Source organism: Dipteris shenzhenensis, chromosome 8 (assembly GCF_047967505.1).
Source record: "Dipteris shenzhenensis isolate YYH24624 ecotype China chromosome 8, Dip_SZ_1.0, whole genome shotgun sequence".
Taxonomy (NCBI): domain Eukaryota; kingdom Viridiplantae; phylum Streptophyta; class Polypodiopsida; order Gleicheniales; family Dipteridaceae; genus Dipteris; species Dipteris shenzhenensis.
Genome location: NC_141603.1, coordinates 32,641,366 through 32,659,814, shown reverse-complemented (window position 1 = coordinate 32,659,814; position 18,449 = coordinate 32,641,366). Strand labels below are relative to the sequence as shown.

Here is an 18,449-nt window from a genome sequence, read left to right as displayed (position 1 = left end):
GCACATGCTTTGGTTATTGATGGCCATGACATGCACACCTGGCTCTTGGATTCAGGTGCCTCTTTTCATGTTACACCTCATAGGGAGTGGTTTACTTCCTACACAGGTACTCATGGAGTTGTTCATCTTGGGAACAACTATGCATGTCAGATTGCAGGGGTTGGCAGTATACAGATAGTACTTTCTGATGGACAGTCATTTATGCTTGATGGTGTTCGCCATGTGCCGCAAATCAAGAAAAATCTGATTAGCACTGGCTTATTGGATGACAGTGGTTACCACACCACATTTGGAGATTCCAAATGGGTGATTACTGATGGCCATACTGTAGTGGCTGAGGGTTTTAAGAGTGATACCTTGTACCCTCTTTATGTTTCCAGTGTGGGTAATCATGTTGTTGCCATAACCGAGCTGCCAAAGGTTTCATTGTGGCATAGCCGGTTGGGACACATGTCTGTTAAGGGAATGCAAGAACTGTCACGTTTGGGTTATCTGCCGCCTCTCTCTTTTTCAGATTTGCCTACTTGTGATCATTGTATTTTTGGCAAGCATTCTGTGACTCCTCATAAGAGGAGAACTCCCCAGAATAGAGCACCACTTGATCTAGTGCACACTGATTTGTGTGAGATGCCACAGTTATCACTAGGGGGTGCCAAATATTTTATTACTTTCATTGATGATGCCACACGTAAGGTGTGGGTCTATTTCTTGAAGCATAAGGGAGATGCCCTCAATGCTTTCAAGAAATTTGTCGCTCAGATGGAGAATCGGACAGGTCGTAGGCTGAAATGCCTCAGATCCGATAATGGGGGTGAGTATGTGTCACATGCTTTTGTGCAATTTTGTCAAGCTAAGGGCATCAAACAGGAACTCACAGCCCCTCATAATGCATCTCAAAATGGTACAAGTGAGCGGATGAATCGAACTGTTCAGGAGAAGGTTCGATGTATGTTGTCTTATGCTGCATTACCCCATGGCTTTTGGGCAGAAGCCGTGCAAACAGCAATTCACATTATTAACAGGTCACCAAATAAGGCTTTGGAGTTGAAAGTGCCAGAGGAGGTGTGGTCTGGCAAGCCACCTTCATATAAGCACTTACGGGTATTTGGCTGCGAGTGCTTTGCTCATGTACGCAAAGATCTACGCACCAAGCTGGATCCAAAGTCTATCAGATGCATCTTTATGGGATATGGTGATGAAGGTGAAATGGGGTACAGATTATGGGATCCCGTTAAACGGAAAATTATACGCAGCAATGATGTCATCTTTAAAGAAGATAGTGTACACAAGGAACCCGTGCAACCTGTGGAATACAGGAGGGTTATTTATGATGATGTTGGACAGCAAAGAATGCCCATTTATATGCAGCAGCAGCCTGCTGCAAATCACCCTGTTCAAGAGGGTATACAGGCTGAAAATCAGCCAGATAATTTTGCCAATGATGCACCACTGGATGTGCCAACAGATGGGGCTGTAGAACAGCCAGATATGGTGGTACAGCCACCTGTCATGCATGAAGAACAGGCTGGACAGCAGCCTAATCCGGAACATTTTGTGAGGAGGAGCACCCGTGCACAACGGCCTCCTGCCAGGTTTGTTCCAGGAGCCAATAATGTGGCTGATTTTATCATGCTGACAGATTGTGGTGAGCCTTCCAGCTTCAAGGAAGCTATGGGAAGAACAGAGAAAAAGAAGTGGGAGAAAGCCATGCAGTCAGAAATGGACTCTCTACTTCAGAATGATACATGGGACTTGGTGCAGTTACCTGCAGGCAGAAAAGTTTTGCCATGTAAATGGGTTTACAAAGTCAAAGTGGATTCAAATGCTTTACTGAGGTATAAGGCCAGATTGGTTGCCAAGGGATTTAAGCAGGAGAAGGGCATTGACTTTGATGAGATCTTTTCCCCTGTAGTCAAAATGACTACTTTGAGAGCAGTGTTGGCTCTTGTTGCTCATACTAATATGGATTTATGTCAGATGGATGTGAAGACAGCTTTTCTTCACGGAGATCTCCATGATGAGATCTATATGAGTCAGCCAGAGGGATATGCTGTTAAAGGGAAAGAGCAGCTTGTGTGTAAGCTCAAAAGGAGCTTGTATGGACTCAAGCAGGCGCCAAGAGAATGGTACAAGAAGTTTGATGCATTCATGCAGTCCCAAGGGTATCATAGGTGTGAGACCGATCATTGCTTGTACACCAAACGGGCAAAGGATGGCAGTTTGATGCTACTCATTCTATATGTGGATGACATGCTTATTGCCAGTAAATCTCAGCATGAGATTAGTTCTTTGAAGAAACAACTGCATAAGTCTTTTGACATGAAAGACTTGGGTGATGCAAATCATATTCTTGGCATGCGTATTACTCGTGACAGGTCCAAGGGACTTTTATTTCTGTCACAGAAAGAGTATATTGACAAAGTACTGCAGAGGTTTAAAATGGAGGGGGGGAAGTCCATTAGTACCCCGTTGCCTCCACATTTAAAACTCAGCAGTAAGGACAGCCCCAGATCACATGATGATAAGGCTGAAATGGCCAAGGTTCCGTATGCATCTGCAGTTGGATCTTTGATGTATGCCATGGTTGCCACTCGTCCGGATATTGCTTTTGCGGTGGGAGTCATCAGCAGGTATATGGCAAATCCAGGCAAGCGGCATTGGGAAGCAGTGAAAGGTGTCTTGAGGTATCTCAAAGGTACCAAAGACTTGTGCATATGCTATGGTAGGCAGGATGCATTGGTGCATGGTTTTACAGATTCAGACTATGCAGGGAATGCAGATAACCGGAAGTCTACTACCGGTTATATTTTTACATTTGCAGGAGGTGCTATATCATGGGTGTCTCGGTTGCAGAAATGCGTTGCACTGTCAACCACTGAAGCTGAATATGTTGCAGCCACTGAGGCCTGCAAGGAAGCAATATGGCTTACTCGGCTGGTGGGAGATTTGGGCATTACAGGAGATATGCCAGTTTTGCATTGTGATAGTCAGAGTGCTATCATGTTGGCAAAGAATCCGGTCTTTCATCAGAAGACCAAGCACATAGAAGTGAAATATCATTTCATCAGGGAGGTACTGGATGACAAGCGTCTTGAGCTTGTGAAAGTACATACTGATGATAATCCTGCAGATTTGCTCACTAAGAGCTTGCCTACAGAGCGGTTTGCACATTGCCGCCACATCATGGGATTAGGATGAGACCATTCTTACTTTATGGTCTTGTATACAGTAACTGTATATTGCTGTCATTTTTATTCTTTTCTGCCCTTTAGGCACATTGGCCTTTAGGTGGGAGGTTGTTGGGGTAAAGGCACATTGCCTACCCTTATATTAAAGAATTAAAGTTAGGACACCTATGACTGTCTTAAGACAGTCATAGGGTAAACCTAATCCTAATAAAACTTAAGTGAGTTTGTGGTGTGGCTCACTCATCACTTCACACCCGCACTATTGTGTCTCTCTCACTCTCACTCTCTTGCTCCCTTCCTTCTCTCTTCCCCCTCTCAGCGTGGACTGGAGAGAGAGTGGAATGATCTACTTGTGAGATCTCTACTATTTTGTGCCCAGCCCCTTTGCTGAAGCTTTGTGAGCTGTTTTCTTCCCACATCAGTGGAATAAAGCCTGAGGTCTCTCTCTATGTTCCTCTCTTCTATCTGCTATCTACTCTCTTGAGTGAGTCTTTCTTTAGTGAGTCTATCTAGGAGTGATTGGAAAGAGTTCATCAATTCGTTTAATTGCTTGTGAGGTTTGAGTGATTCATACCTGTATTCTCTGACATGGTATCAGAGCCAACATTGGAATTCTTGTTTCACTTTGAAGGAAGGAGTCCCTACAAGTTCGAGGGCGACCCGGGTACAAACAAAGCATAGTTACCAGAAACGACTATTTCAGGCCTGAAAATGGAAACGTCGAAACGGAAACGGCATTTCTTCCAGAAATGGAAGAAACGCCGTTTCGTAATCTCTGTTTTTCTTTTTTCTTTTTTTTCCTTTTTTTTGTGGCCCTCTTTTGATTAAATTGTTTTTGCCTTCTTTTGATTAAAAGGTTTTTCGTCGATTCGTCGCCTCCCGTGTTGCTGCTCTCCATTCTACTGCTTTCCAACCTCTCCATCTTTGTCATTTGATTCCTGGGCCCTGGCACCTGCAGCCTGCTCTGCTCTCCATCCCTCCATCCTGCAAGCTAGTAGCTACTCTCCATCCTCAGCCTACTCTCAGCTCTCCATCCCTTCTTACCTCTCCATCCTCCTCCTACCTCTCATCCTCCTCCGACTCCTACCTCTCCATCCTCTTTCAGCTCCCGTCCTCCTTCTACCTCTCCATCCTTTCTCACCTCTCCATCCTCCCTCTCAAACTTCAGATTGTTGTAACTTCAGAGTTAGAAGTTAGAACTTAGAACTTAGTTCATGACACATGTTGATTGTTGAAGCATTATTCATAAATAACAGATGATACTAGATAGATCAATCGTCATAGAAAATTTAGAATCATAGAAGCATGCATGATGCTTCAAGTATAGATAATTGTATAATGTATAATTTGTACTCTATTGATAATTGTATTATGTATAAAAAATAATTTTTTATACATAAATTGTGTGTCTGCGGGGGCCGGAAACTCCGTTTTCCTCGTTTTTCCCGTTTTCGTTTCTTCCGTTTCCGTTTCGGCTGGCAACTATGAAACAAAGGTATTCTGTGTACTAGGACTATACATGAATATGCTCAGCTGAGAAACAACATAGCAAAGATCAAGCTGTGTTTGAGATCAAAAGATTTGAAAATAAGGTATGCCATGTGCACAAAGCCCTTTATGGTTTGAAGCAAGCACCCCGAGCTTGGTATGCCAAGATATATGCTCATCCTCTAAGACTCGGTTTTCAAAACAGTTGTAACAAAGGTGATCCTTACTTAGTCATTTTAGCCCGATAGGTTCTTTTTAAAGGGCTTGTAATTGAGTAGCATTTAAGTGGGAAGCCAAATGTTGCCACGTGGCATCTTAGGGAGGCTGTCCCATAAGTCATGTTGCTATACCCAAACCTATAAATGGTGGGGGAGGGTGGTTCCCTTGCTGTTGTACACATTCATTCATGATTTGCAATCTAGTACACCTTCTTTCCAGCTGAGCCTACTGCATGCTAGTTTAACTCTAGTTTCACAGCCTAAGTAAGCAGGAATAACAATAGATAGTAACAAAGGGAAAGGACAGCATGAAATTCATGTGCAAATTCCCAATCTGTAGGCTACATTCCCAATCTTTTGTAGCACCTTATAAGGACCATAATAACGATGAGCCAACTTACTATTGGTATTTCCCTTTAATGAAGCATGCCTAGTCTTGGGAAGCCTGAGGAAAACATGGTCTCCTTCAAAAAATAGCTCCCTACGATGCCCATCTGCATACTCCTTCATTCGAGCTTGAGCTTTGACCATGTTGTCCTAACACAACTCGAGAATAGCTGCCATATGGGTCCAATTATCAATAGCTTGTTGGTTGGTCATAGCCTCATCAAAAACAGTAGATGGAATATGCACCTTGTAGCCATACAAAGCCTCAAAAGGGGTCATCCCAATAGAAGAATGTTTGGTGCTGTTATGGCAGAATTCAGCCAGATGCAACAATTTGTCCCATGTGGACTGAGCAGCAAAACAGTAATGCCTGAGATACTTTTCTAGCCACCTATTAACTCTCTGTGTTTCTCCATCAGTTTGGGGATGGTAGGCTGTACTAGTACCCATTGCTGTGAATAATTCGTTGCCAAAACTGTCCCATAAATTTTGCATCACGATCACTTACTATCTCTTGTGGCATGCCATGTAATTTAAACACTTGCTCCATGAACTGAGCAGCCACCATAGATGCTGAATATTGTATCTTAGTGGGAATGAAGTGTGCTTGCTTAGTCAGTCTGTCCACCACCACAAATATACTATTCCATCCCTTTGCTGTGACAAGTAAGCCTGTTATGAAGTCCATATAGAAGTCCCCATCCACCCCTCATTGCACACTTTTTGGTGACTTCTAATCCTCTCTACTCCCACCTCCTCCCTCCTACGTGCTGCCTACACTCTCTCACAATCTCTCTATCTCTCTCTTCCCCTCTCCCTTCTCTCCCTCTCTCTCTTCCTCTCCCTCTTCCCCCTTTTCTCACTTCTCACTCCTCCTTTCTCTCCCTCCTCCAATTCTCCCCTGCCTCTTTCATTACACTGGTATCAGAGCTCCAACCCTGGCACCTTTGTTTTCCTTCCCTTTTCACCTTCTTTCCAATTTTCAGAAGTGCACCAACGGCAGCGAATACAAGCGCTCAAGGTGCAAGCGTCAACGCCAACATCAGCAAGGGCTTCAACATCGACAACACTGGATGACTGGCAAATGCAAAATTACAACAAGGTGAATAGTGCCTTAGAACGATCAAAATATTCATATACGCCATCGTGTCCGTCACCTTCTCACATCGTAGTGGGAGTTGAGGTGCAGCCCATAGTGTAGAACAGGTGGTTGTCCGTCGCTCGCAGCTTGGTGGCTGTCCGTCTAATTTTGTGCCAAGTTGACTCCATCGCCAACCAATCCCAACAACGTGGGTACTTTTCACCGACTGTCGGTCATCGCGCCACCAGATGCCCAACTCCGCCATTACCTCACCCAATCCCGCCACCCGTACGCTCTCACCACCTCTATACAAATCTCTACGGCCTGTGAAGATTTTCGCCACCCCTTTCGTCGATGGTTTCCGCCGCCTGCATCGCTAGCAAACACCTTAGCCTTAAAATTGATTAATTCCTAGGTTAGATTTTTACCGAGGTTAGTTTAGGTGAGTCAATTATGTTAGGTTAGGTTTGTAGGTCTGGTTAGTTAGCTTGGGCTTACTTAGTGGATTAGGTTTAGATTTAGTTAGTTTGGGGGTAGGTTAGGTTAGTGCTAACTAAGGTTAAGCAATCGAGTTAGGTTATCCTAAGTCAATGTCCTAACAGTCCTAGGGAACTTAGGTTAGTGCTGTACTAACTGTCCTAGGTGACTTAGGGATCCCCCTCCCCTCAAAAAAAGAGAAGGCAAAAAGTCAAAATTTCCCGCCTCTTTTTAGGGGCCTTCTTACAGCCCTGTTTGGAGTCATTCCGGCTCCATTTTGAAGCCTCTTCATCGATCTTCCTCTCGAGCTTCTCCACCGGCCTTTTTCATGATTCTATACACTATATCAAGTGCTCATTACAGCACAGTTTGCTGTCTACTTCTCTCAGTCCACTTCATTTTCTTGCATGCATTCGAGCTTCTCTATCCTGTGACAGTCGCCATGGCACCCAAGCGTGCCCCTCATGATACATTGCATGACAGTGATAAGACTGCTCAACATGAGCAATTGCCTTCCACAGTGGGTGCATCCACTCGTGGTAAAGAGATCCCTACAACTCAGCCTCTCTCTCCTACATCTCCAAAAGCGCAGGCAACGCATACAATTTTTTTAGATGCCCTTGCTTCTATGCTTTAGAGACCCTTCCGCCAGATTGGACAGGAGTTCAGCCAACAGCTTACCGCGGCCATGGCTATGCAGGACACGGCTCTTGCCTAGATGGGACAGCAGATTGGTCAGCAACTCAGATCTGCCATTGCTATGCAGTATAAGGGTAAGCAGCCCACACCCCAACATGGGGATTAGTCAAATAGCCATGATGAGTTTTCCAGCCCGCGCACAGGGTTTATGGCTGATGCACACCTTGCCTATGAGCACCTGTTTTCTCGACACTTGCATGTACCCCATCGTGGAGATTATATTGATTTGGGCAATGCCTTTTCTGTGCTGCAGAGCACTTCCTTGATGGATGCCAGCCTACCTTTTGGCTCACAGTTTTCTGCTTCTATGTAGGCTAAGCCATCTATATTGGGCCGACCTACGGGTATGCATCCGGTCAGTACTGCACCAATGAGTATGCCTAGATCCAGCTTTGGGTTGCAGGGCCGCTGGGAAAGAGGTCTATCCTCTTCTCAAGCTTTTACTGCGTCATCTTGAGATGGCTTTGGGAAGCAAACTAAGTCAGGGCTGCATGCTTCTATGGCTCCGACAGTGAACACTTTTAGCCAGACGCAGCCTATGCATCAGGCGGTTGGGGTTACTATGCAAACAACAAAATGTTGGAAACGGGCACCAATTGACCTCGGATGATATCAGATGCTTACGCTCTTACCAAAGGATGTGCGTGGAGGAGTGGCTCACGAAGCTGGAAGACTATTTCTGCTTCTACCCCAAGACTGATGAGGAGCGCATCATCTTTGCAGGTATGCACATGCAGGAATATGATGATTAATAGCAAGACTGTTCATGTGTTGGTGGACAGCGGTAGCACTCACAGTTTTAATAATTGCAAAACCTTACAGAAGGTGGGACTGATTGCTACTGAAATAAATCATGGGCTGAAGTAGAGGTGGCAAATGGACAGCATATGATCAGCAAATATGTTTGCCAGAATGCAAGAATCAAGTTCTCTAATAATTATGAGTTTGCAAGTGATCTCTTGGCATTGGATATGGGCCCAATAACTGCTGTCCTAGGCTGTGATTGGTTGAAATCATTGGGCAAAATCAGCATAAACTTAAATGCTTTGTCCACAGGGATAGATTTGTGGTATTGCAACCCCTAAATTGCTTGTCATATCAGCAAGGCAGCTGGCCACAGAGCTCAAGAGGGAGTGTGACATCTATGCACTAAATGTGTTGGTATCTAAAGGGCAGCATTCCCCGTGTTGAGGATTGTGATATGCAGGAATTACTCTTAGAATTTGCAGATGTGTTTGCTGATATGCCTTCACAGTTACCCCAAGGAGAGATGTTGAGCATGCCATAGTCGTGGAGCCTGGCAGTAAGCCAATTAATAAGGCCCCATACCACCTCTCTAAGGTAGAACGGGAAGAAGTGGCAACACAGGTGCGAGAATTGCTTGAGAAGAATTTTCTCTCATAGCACTTCTCCTTTTGCATCCCTAGTACTCCAAGTGAAGAAGAAAGATAGTTCATACCACATGTACATTGACTTCAAAGATTTGAATAAGGCTACAATCAAGAACAAGTTTCCCATCCCCAGGATAGATGACCTGTTGGATGAACTCAAGGATGCTCAATTTTTCACTAAGATTGATTTGAGGTCAGGCTACCATCAAATCAGAATGAAACAAGGAGATGAGCACAACACAGCCTTCCGCACAGAGAGAGAATTATATGAGTTCAAAGTGATGCCTTTTAGATTGATCGATGCTTCCAAGCACTCATAAACAAGATTTTGCAGCCCCTTCTTTACAAATGTGTGCTGATATTTTTTTATGACATCCTCATTTACAGCTATGATGAGGAAATGTTGGCTATCCTACATGCTTTCGAGAAATAGCATCACTACTTGTACGGTGGCAAGATTAAAGTTAAGACAAATCATAGGACACTCAAGTACTTTCTTACGCAGCGCGATTTGTCCATGAAGCAAAAGAGGTGGTTGGCTGCAATTCAGTCCTACGATTTCGACATTGAGTACAGGAAGGGGAAAGAAAATGTGGTCGCCGATGCCTTGTCTAGAATGTGGGCGTGTAGTTTATCTACCATTTCCACCATCTATCAGGAGTGGATTCATGGGATTCAAGAAGAATATATGCAGAATTCAAAGGCAGCTCCCATATTTTTGGAGTTATAGGATCCTTCAAGCCAAGGGCATGCTGAATTTAAGCTGCGTAATGGGCTGTTGTACTGCAAGGACAGAATTTATCTTGTGTCGGACTCCAAGTATAGACTGCTGGTTTTGCACAAAATGCAATCATCTCCTATGGCAGAACATGTGGGTATCACTAAGACATATGGAAAGATCAAACAAAGCTTCATTTGGGATAGCATGTGGCGGGATGTGGTTAAATATGTCACTGAATGCTTGCCTTGCCAATAGAATAAGGTGGACAGCCAGCTAACGGCAGGTCTTTTACAGCCATTACCTATTCCAGAAGGCAAATGGACTCACATAGCTATGGATTTCATCACAGGGTTGCCTTCTACAGAGAGGGGATGGGATAGCATTTATGTGGTGGTGGATAGAATGACAAAACAAGCTCACTTCATACCCACTAAGACCCGGTATTCAGCATCACAGGTTGATTGGCAATTTATTGAGCATGTTTTTAAGCATCATGGCTTCCCTCAGGAAATTGTTAGTGACAAATATGCAAATTTTATATGTCACTTTTGGCAGGAGTTATTCACAGCAGTGGGTACTCTCCTCACACCTAGCACTGCTTACCACCCTGAGACGGATGGACAATCAGAAAGGGTGAACAAATGGCTCTTGTTGAATTTTGTTACAACAGTACCAAACACCTTTCTATTGGCATGATCCCTTTTGAAGCAATGTATGGATGCAAGGTTGGGATGCCCCCTTTTATTTCAGACATGGCTGTGAAAAATCAGCGAGCAAGAAGTGACTTGGATAGAATGGATGCCCTTCTGCAATTGGCTACAAGATGCCCAAGCCAAGTAGAATAAGTATGCGGATGAACGCAAGAGGTATCTATCTTTTGAAGAAGGAGATTATGTGCATTTACGCCTCGCTGAAATGTAACACTAACACGAAGCTTGCTCACAGGTGTTACGGTCCCTACAAGATCATCCGCAAAGTTGGAGATGTGGCATATGAGTTGGAAGATAGGACCAATTACCCATTGTGGAAGATGAAGGTTCGAAGCCTCTTGGTGCTGAGGGAGTCGTGGAGATTGCGACGGGAAGAGGCCACCGTGACTACTCCAGCCACATCAACTACAAAAGCGGTGCTAACTGGCAGACCCTATATTAGTGAGAGCATGGTAGATCCGTGATGTGGAGGCCTTGGCTATCATTGTGGGTACCACGGCGGATGCGGTGCTTCCTCACATACAGACGGCAAAGACTTCCTTTGAGGCATGAACCATGTTGAGGGATATGTATGAGCTCAACAATGAGGCAAGGATCTTGGACCTCAAGATGGAGCTGTATGGCGTGAGCATGGATGAAGGGGGATCAGTGTAGGATCATATCACCAAGATGAGGGTGGTGCGGGATCAGCTGGCGGCAATTGGCCAAAAGACGAACTCGACCAAGATGGCAAGGTTATTGCAGGGAATGCTCCCCAAGAGCTATAGTAGTTTACAATGATTGCAAGGCAGAGGACAGCACCAGTGACTTTCGAGGAGCTGGTTCCATTGTTGTTGCAACAAGAAGCTCGCAAAAAGAAGTATGATGGAACAAATGGTAAAGCCCTAGTAGCTCAGGACAAAAGTAAAGCAAGGGCAAGGGTAAGCCTGGCAAAGAAGGACAAATTTGACAATGAAGCGGGCTCTTCAGATAAAGAGAACAAGAAGAAGAGGAAGAAAGAAAAGATATGCTTCTATTGTGATGAGCCACAGCATCTTGTGAAGGACTGCAGAAAGAAAAAGGCTGATCAGAAAAAGAAGGGGGCCAACTCAGAGTTGGAAGCTCAGTTGGTGGTCAGAGAGGAGCTTTTATTGGTGGCATCTCCCAGTGTTGCTGAGATTAGGTACACGGACCCTGGTGTTGTGGTACATTGAGAGATGTTAAGAAGAGGAGTCAAAATCTTTTGTGAAGGTGATGGACAGTAATGAGTGCTGGAAGCCATCTGGGTGCTTGGCTGGTGTTGTTGACACAAAGGGGGATTCTTTTATTATGACATGTACTTTCATTTTCACTTAGTTATGCAATCTACACTTGCTGAATTTTTTTGGTGGTCTTCAGCCTAACTACTTCCTATAACACAAATTAAAAATTTTAAAGAACAAAGAAAAGAAGGGAGTAGGGAGTTTGTAAGCAACTTTAAACAAGACTAAATGAGAAAATAAAAATAAATATAACTTTAGTAAGCAAAGCTATGCTTATGTTATCATCAATACCAACGCATAAGCTGCCATCTAAGTTTTGGAAGATTTTAAATCTCTTGAATACTCTTATAGACTCCTCTACTTGACTAGGAAACTCTGAAACTCCTTTCTTTATGGCTTTTAATAGGCATGAATCCTTGAAAGAAGAAAGTTAAAATTTTGTGCTTTTAAGAAAAGCTCCCCTTGGAAATTCAATAGGAAGGATTGAAGTATCTACAGTAACAATGTGTGCTAAAGAATTTGTCAACAAAATAGGCTAATTTCTTATCAATACAACAACATGGACTACTAAGGATGGCTGACTTTCTATGCTTTATAAGATTTCTACCAACGTCTGAATAAATGAACGCCTTTTGTTGTAATGTTTCAGGTACCTCCAAGTGCTTCCAGTCCCCCTCCTCCATATCATTGTTGTAGAGTTCCGTCTCGAGGTCAAGGATTCTAGCTGCATTGTTGATCTTGTACATGAACCCTTGTATCCGCAAGCTGGATATGCGGGAGGACCGACTCTACAATCATGCCAATGATTGTGGCTAGGGCCTCTGCATCACACAGTACCCACTCTCTGACTACATAAAGATCTGCTGGTGTCACCAACCACATTCTTGATGTCCTAAGGCTTTTGCTCCACTCCTGTCATAATCTCCAAAATCATCCTCACCACCAAGTGGCTCCAGATTCATCTCCAGAGAGGGTAATTTGTACCATCGAGCTTCCCCGAGTCCCCACAGCGTGTCTAGTGGCCATGATGCAGATGTAATTTCAGGACCCGAAATCCTTTGCTGAGAGACCTTGCTTGAATCCTGATAACCGTCCTTCTCGCAAGGGGATTTGTCCTTCAGCTGTAGGAAACAATTTCGACAAGCCTGAACTGCTGGCATCTCCTCCCAAAGGTTCTCATCTTCAAACTTCCCGCACTTGTGAGTCTTCTCAAGGCTCTGATACCATGTTAGAAAATAGAGATGGAGGTTGCTTGTTTTAGCCAACGGAAGATTGTTAAAACGTAGCCCAAAAACCACAAAGCGCTAACTCAAATCTCACTCCTTTTCAGCACTCCTTCTCCTGAGTCCCACCCACTCTCCTCATGCATATAAATGCCTCTTCTTGGCCCTGCTCTTAGCCTCTACAAGCTCCAAAACAGCCCTAGAATAGGACCTCTATCCTCGAGTCCTCCTCTTGCTACCTACCAAAATCTAACCTAGTCTAATGCCACCAGCATTTTCTACCTTCACTTCCACCCGTTTTCTCTTTCGACCTCGGACTTCAAGAGTTGATTCACAAGTGAAATGGCTCCAAATACATTTTGGTAACATGTAGAGAAATTGGGGAGCTATGAAGGGTCTGGTGGATCTAAAAAATGGAAATGTATATATTGTGGTTCCTGGTACCTTCAAAACACTGTCAGCCTGTGTGCTCTCCAAGAGCTTTGGTGGGCTGAGTAGATGCCCTTCAAACGGACCTCCTTGCTGACAGCCAAAGGTGACGTCCTATTTGTGCCCTGATCCTTGACCTCCACGCACAAGGTTCACTATATCCATGCCTGCTTGCTGCTGGAACTGCAGCCACACTGTAAGGCATTGTACACCTTCCTTTGACCTTCCTGCTGCTCCGAATACAGCACATAAACAAGGTACAGAAGGCCCTCGATTCCTGGCCTGCTTGCTGCTCTGATGGCAGCCTATTGCAAGGCTCTAACGTATGCATCTATGGACTCCCTGCTGCTTAAACTGCAGCTCAAACTGAGGCACCAACGACACACCAACTGAATGAATGGAAGCCCAAGGCTGGGGCTCTTTATATAGGGGCTGGATGCCCCCAAAAAAAGCCAACCCAGCTGGCTGACCAGTCTGCAGACAGGGGTCACCTTGGTAGCCCATGTTGTCTTTCCCTATTTCCCATACCACATGTCCAGATATGGGGGCTCCCAAGTGGGAAGGTGACCAAAACAACAATCGGAACACACACTTCCATTAAAATACTCAACTAAGCCTTCTTAACTGAGCCCTTGTTCTTTTCATGCTGGCTATTTCTTGTATTTCTTGTAGATTACCTTTACGAAATATTGGTGGGCAAGTTCCTGAAATAATCCTTAAAACTGTGACATTTTACTAATTCGCTTATATTAATAATTACGATAAAGGAGCAAACTTTGCTCCTAGAAATTGAGCGTGTCCTAATGCGCTTACAATTGAGATGTAAAGCTTGTTGAGATCAAGCGATATATATTTTTGAAGCACCCAAAATATAACGATGTACATCGCACATGGCAATAGATGCTCTCTGAGCACAAGTGTGGATCCATAGACCTTTCACCCTAAAGACAGAAAACGCAAGAATTGATACCATGAAAGGAATAGACTTGGCTAAACTTTGCTAGCTTTCTTTTTCAAAAATTCCGTAAAGCCAAAAACATTCGTATGAATTCCCCCCAAACAACTTGACCTCCGAATTTGCTGGTTTTCTATAATGATAACATTTGGTCCGTGCAAAACAGGAGCATACTTTCGTTATTATGGCAACAGCACGCCTCAACTCTTAAACATAACCTTACTAAGTACGCTGAACTTCCTGCCAACACTACTTTTCTGACAATTGACAAGCTACAGACACATTATCACTTTAAAATCCTCGTCGTCGTTTTTGCAATTACGGAAACTTCCGGGCATGCTCACATTCAAAGGAAAGGCGCCGCCCCATACCTGGTTCAAGATGAAACTCTTCCCCTGTCGAGCCCTCCCACAAACGGACACCACGCCTAAAGGACCTTTCACGAGCTGCAGAGCGGCCACGGCGTCAGCGTCCATTTTGAATTTTCCCCGCTCGTCGCAGTACACCAACCTCAACGCCTTGGCCGGGGCAGCCTCGGAGGCGCTGCCGGGGTCCACGTCCTCCGCCTTGGGCCTGCCACCTCGTAACCCGAGCATGCTCATCATCGTTACGGGAGAGCGAATTGTGCTCAAAAGAGCCCTGGGAAGTGACAAAGGCGGGGGCAAGAGGCGCGGGGAAGGTGGGAGGATGGATAAGGGAGGCGAAATTGAGGGAGCGAAGGGGAAAGAAGGGAGGATTTATGGGGGAGGGAGGCGAGAAATGGGAGGGAGGGATGAATTGAAGAAGGGAAATGCAAAGGGAGAAGGAGAAATGGGAAGCTATGGCGATGGCGATGGCGATGGCGACGGAAGAACAGAACAGAACACACAGTAAAAGACTTGAAAGCTTGGAGCTGAAGGCTATGGCGGGGGGAAGGATCTGCTGAGTTGGCCTAGAAAAACGAAGAAGAATGAAGAAGGAGCCCTTTTATTGTTCATCCTCCTTTTTGTTTCAAAGAACTATTTATTAAACCTTATTCTTTTTTCATTCTCCCTGCCACCTGCCACCTCTCCCCGTCTTGCACCTCACGCCTCCTTTCCTGTGTATAGCTTGCTTAAAGGTATTTTCACACAACGGGCCTGTATCTCCGTCTCCTTGGAATATTGCTTTTGCACGTCGGCCTACATGCACACACATGTGCCCCAATAAACTATGAGGTTTTCGCACATACTTGTCTAGCTTGCTTCGTGTCAAGCCTCACTTTTTCACAATCACCCTCACGAGCATCGTCATGACCCACAATGGCTTAAATTGTGGGTTGGGTACATCGACTCATGTCAAGCACAACGTGTTCACGTGAGACCAAATGGGCAATGTTCCTACTATTGGAACTTACCCCACCTTACATCATCATGTTGATCTTACCAAGGGTAGTACTTTTATTCCATGCACGATGCAATCGCCTTCCCCTTATCCAAGTGCATCCATTAGGCCAAGGATGGGCACATTGTTCACCTTGAACTAGAAGTCAAATCCCACCTCTCACCTTGAAGTTTGAAATCCTTGAGTGATGCCAAGTACCTCCCTTTTACTATCTCATTCACAACTCGTCTTAATGTCTTGGTGCCAACAAAGTGCAACCCCAAAGAAGAAGGTCACATCTCATGCCCATCATAGAACTTACTAGATTCATTCCCAAGCTACGTGTTATCTCCTATGTTTCATTACATGGCTAAAAGCTAGAGCTTTTTAAATCTATTATTTTGAACAATTAGGCTCAAGGCTCAACGATATAGCTTACATTAAAGACTATTGCTACCCATAGGGAAGCGCATTTGGGGAGATAATTGCCAGCAAGTTGAGTATGCTTGTTTATGGAAGGAATAAACCAGCTACGCAACCATTGATAAAGACCTATAAGAGAGCTATGGGAGAATCACAATGCATCCATTAGCACACAAATATGTCACTCACAGCATGTTTTCCAATCAACAAGCTCAACTAAATTGCATTTCTTGTCCGAATAACTCATAGAAGGATTCCTAGGCAAAGTCATTTTCTTGTACAACTCCACAACTCCAAGACTAAAGCTCACAAGATCAAATGGTGAGTTCTCTCTCTCAGGACATAACATCTTTAGTCTTGGGATGTTGTCTTCGTTATTGTTGATTGTTTTCTCCTTTGTCACTCACTTTTTACCTTTGCATAGATTCCCTTGGATTTTGCAATTCTCATGTCTATTATCTGCTTGGTACTCCTGAGCGACTTCTTTGTTGTTGCCTCTTACTCAATTTGATGTGACAGATTGTGGACATAGTGGAGGCATAATGTTGCTATCCCTTGTTTTTGGTAAAACGCGAATCAATAACGCTACGAGCTGTTGCTCATTTTTTAAAACCACTTTCTTGTGCTTAAAAGGGAGTAGCACAACAAGTTGAATCCTTTCTCTCCTACTACTATTGATGTTTGCACCTAGCCTTAAACCATCATCTACCTCATCCTATGCCACTTTGAATTATGCTAGTCATGTCTTATCAATCACCATCTTCCATGGGCTATTAATGTGCACTCATCGCTGCCTTACTCATAATCAATGGTTGTTGTGAACCGTCGTGCACATGGCTTATGCAATTTGATTTGTGCTTGTGCATTCTACTTACAGAGATCACTATGCATCAATAGGCTTAGCCTACTCTCAAGCAAAGGAGGGGGGAAAAAAAGAGAAACATGTTGGTGCTCAACTCATTGGCTGGCTTGCTTGCTCATAATCAATGCCATTTGTTGGTTGCCCAGTTGTATGCTCTAAGGTTGGCCAGGTTGCTTCTTTGTGGACTGCCAGATGCTTTAAATTTGGTTGTATGGATATACCTCTAGCAATTTTTATTGGACATTTTGCTCACTAGAAGATATTGGATGTATACATTGTGATGTTAGCATTGATTTGCATTTCACGGGACATTTGTTGAGATGGCCATCTATGTTTTTTTGGATGGCAATTTTTTTAAGTAGTAAATTGCAAAAATTTACAGACAGACATATTGCAGCCTGAATATTTTCCAATCCATGAGAACTTGCGTTCTAAGTTGAAATAAGGAGTTATAGACTTTGACAAGCTATAACTTTGATGTTAGAAGTGTATCAATTAGAGACTTGGGAAAAAAGTTATGATGCCTGAAAAAACAACCAAAAGTTGTTATTGTTACAATTGGGAAAATTGCCTTGAAATGTATGTTTAAAGCCAGATGTGATGCAAGGAAGGGTAAATGTTTATGTCATTAAGAAGCTCTTAAAGAGTTGAATTTCAAGTTGTTTGTAAGCCTATTGAAGCATTAAAAGCTTGCATCATGGGTGAGAACTCACAGGTTACACAAATTGTGGGTGAAAAGCTGTCAAAATATAAGAGCTAAATGCCACATGGAGAACTTCATTATGGGCAAAGGCTTATAACATCTTATTACAGGAGATAATGAGTCTCCAGATTTGGGTGAGCATCCAACAACAGAGAACATGATCGAGTATAAAGCATGGGTTGAAAAGTCTCAAAGAGTTTTCCACAAGATTTCTATTTGTGTCTCACAAACTTTGATCCCCTGCATCAAGAAAGCTACAAATCCAAAAGAAGCTTGGGACATTATTATAAAAATGTGAAGCTAAAGCAATGGCTACATGGCATTTGGAGAGGAACCATGCCTATTACTGACTATATTGCAGAAATCAAACAGATTGCTAAAGATTTGAGCAACATTAATTCACATGTCGACAATGATGATCTAGTTTTGGTGACAGGTCCATAGTATAAAAGCCCAGATACCTCCATTTTAGTGCATGGACACATGCCAAATTTTGAGGAGTTAGTGGTTTATGCATGATCGAGGAGTTTAAGCTTGGCTTGCGATGATCGAGTAGTGACAAATAGAGATCATGTCTTGTACCTAGTCAAGGCCATGGTGGATCTAGATGTCGAGGAGGATCTGGCAGTGGACATGGTAGAGATGGTTAGGTATATGGACATAATGTAGGTAGAGGCAAGTTTACACATAGAGGTAGAGGCAGTTTTATGCCTAGAGGCGGGGGGAGAGCACCACCCGATAGAGGCTACATAGGGCTCACATAGTAGGATGTGTAGTGTTATGGATGTCACAAGTATGGAGCCGTTTAACACGATTGATATCATCAACCTAGCTATGGTCATAGAGGTTGTGGGGGCCGCCATTAGTATGGAAACTATGCAAGCTATGACAGAGGGGACCCAGGGACCAGTC

At 43.9% G+C, this 18,449-nt stretch overlaps 1 protein-coding gene across 2 annotated transcripts in view; it reads right to left on the bottom strand.

Moving 5' to 3' along the window:
• The window catches only part of LOC147899396 (uncharacterized), a 103,138-nt gene extending 87,999 nt beyond the window's left edge, over positions 1-15,139 (bottom strand). For both annotated transcript variants that reach the window (XR_015541397.1, XM_087377891.1), the window contains exon 1: positions 14,580-15,139. Coding sequence is in view for 1 of the 2 variants with exons in the window: in XM_087377891.1 (XP_087234017.1) it covers positions 14,580-14,813 (234 nt within the window). In the remaining variant the exon portion in view is untranslated. The remainder of the gene's footprint in view (positions 1-14,579) is intronic.
• Positions 15,140-18,449: the final 3,310 nt, after the last annotated feature.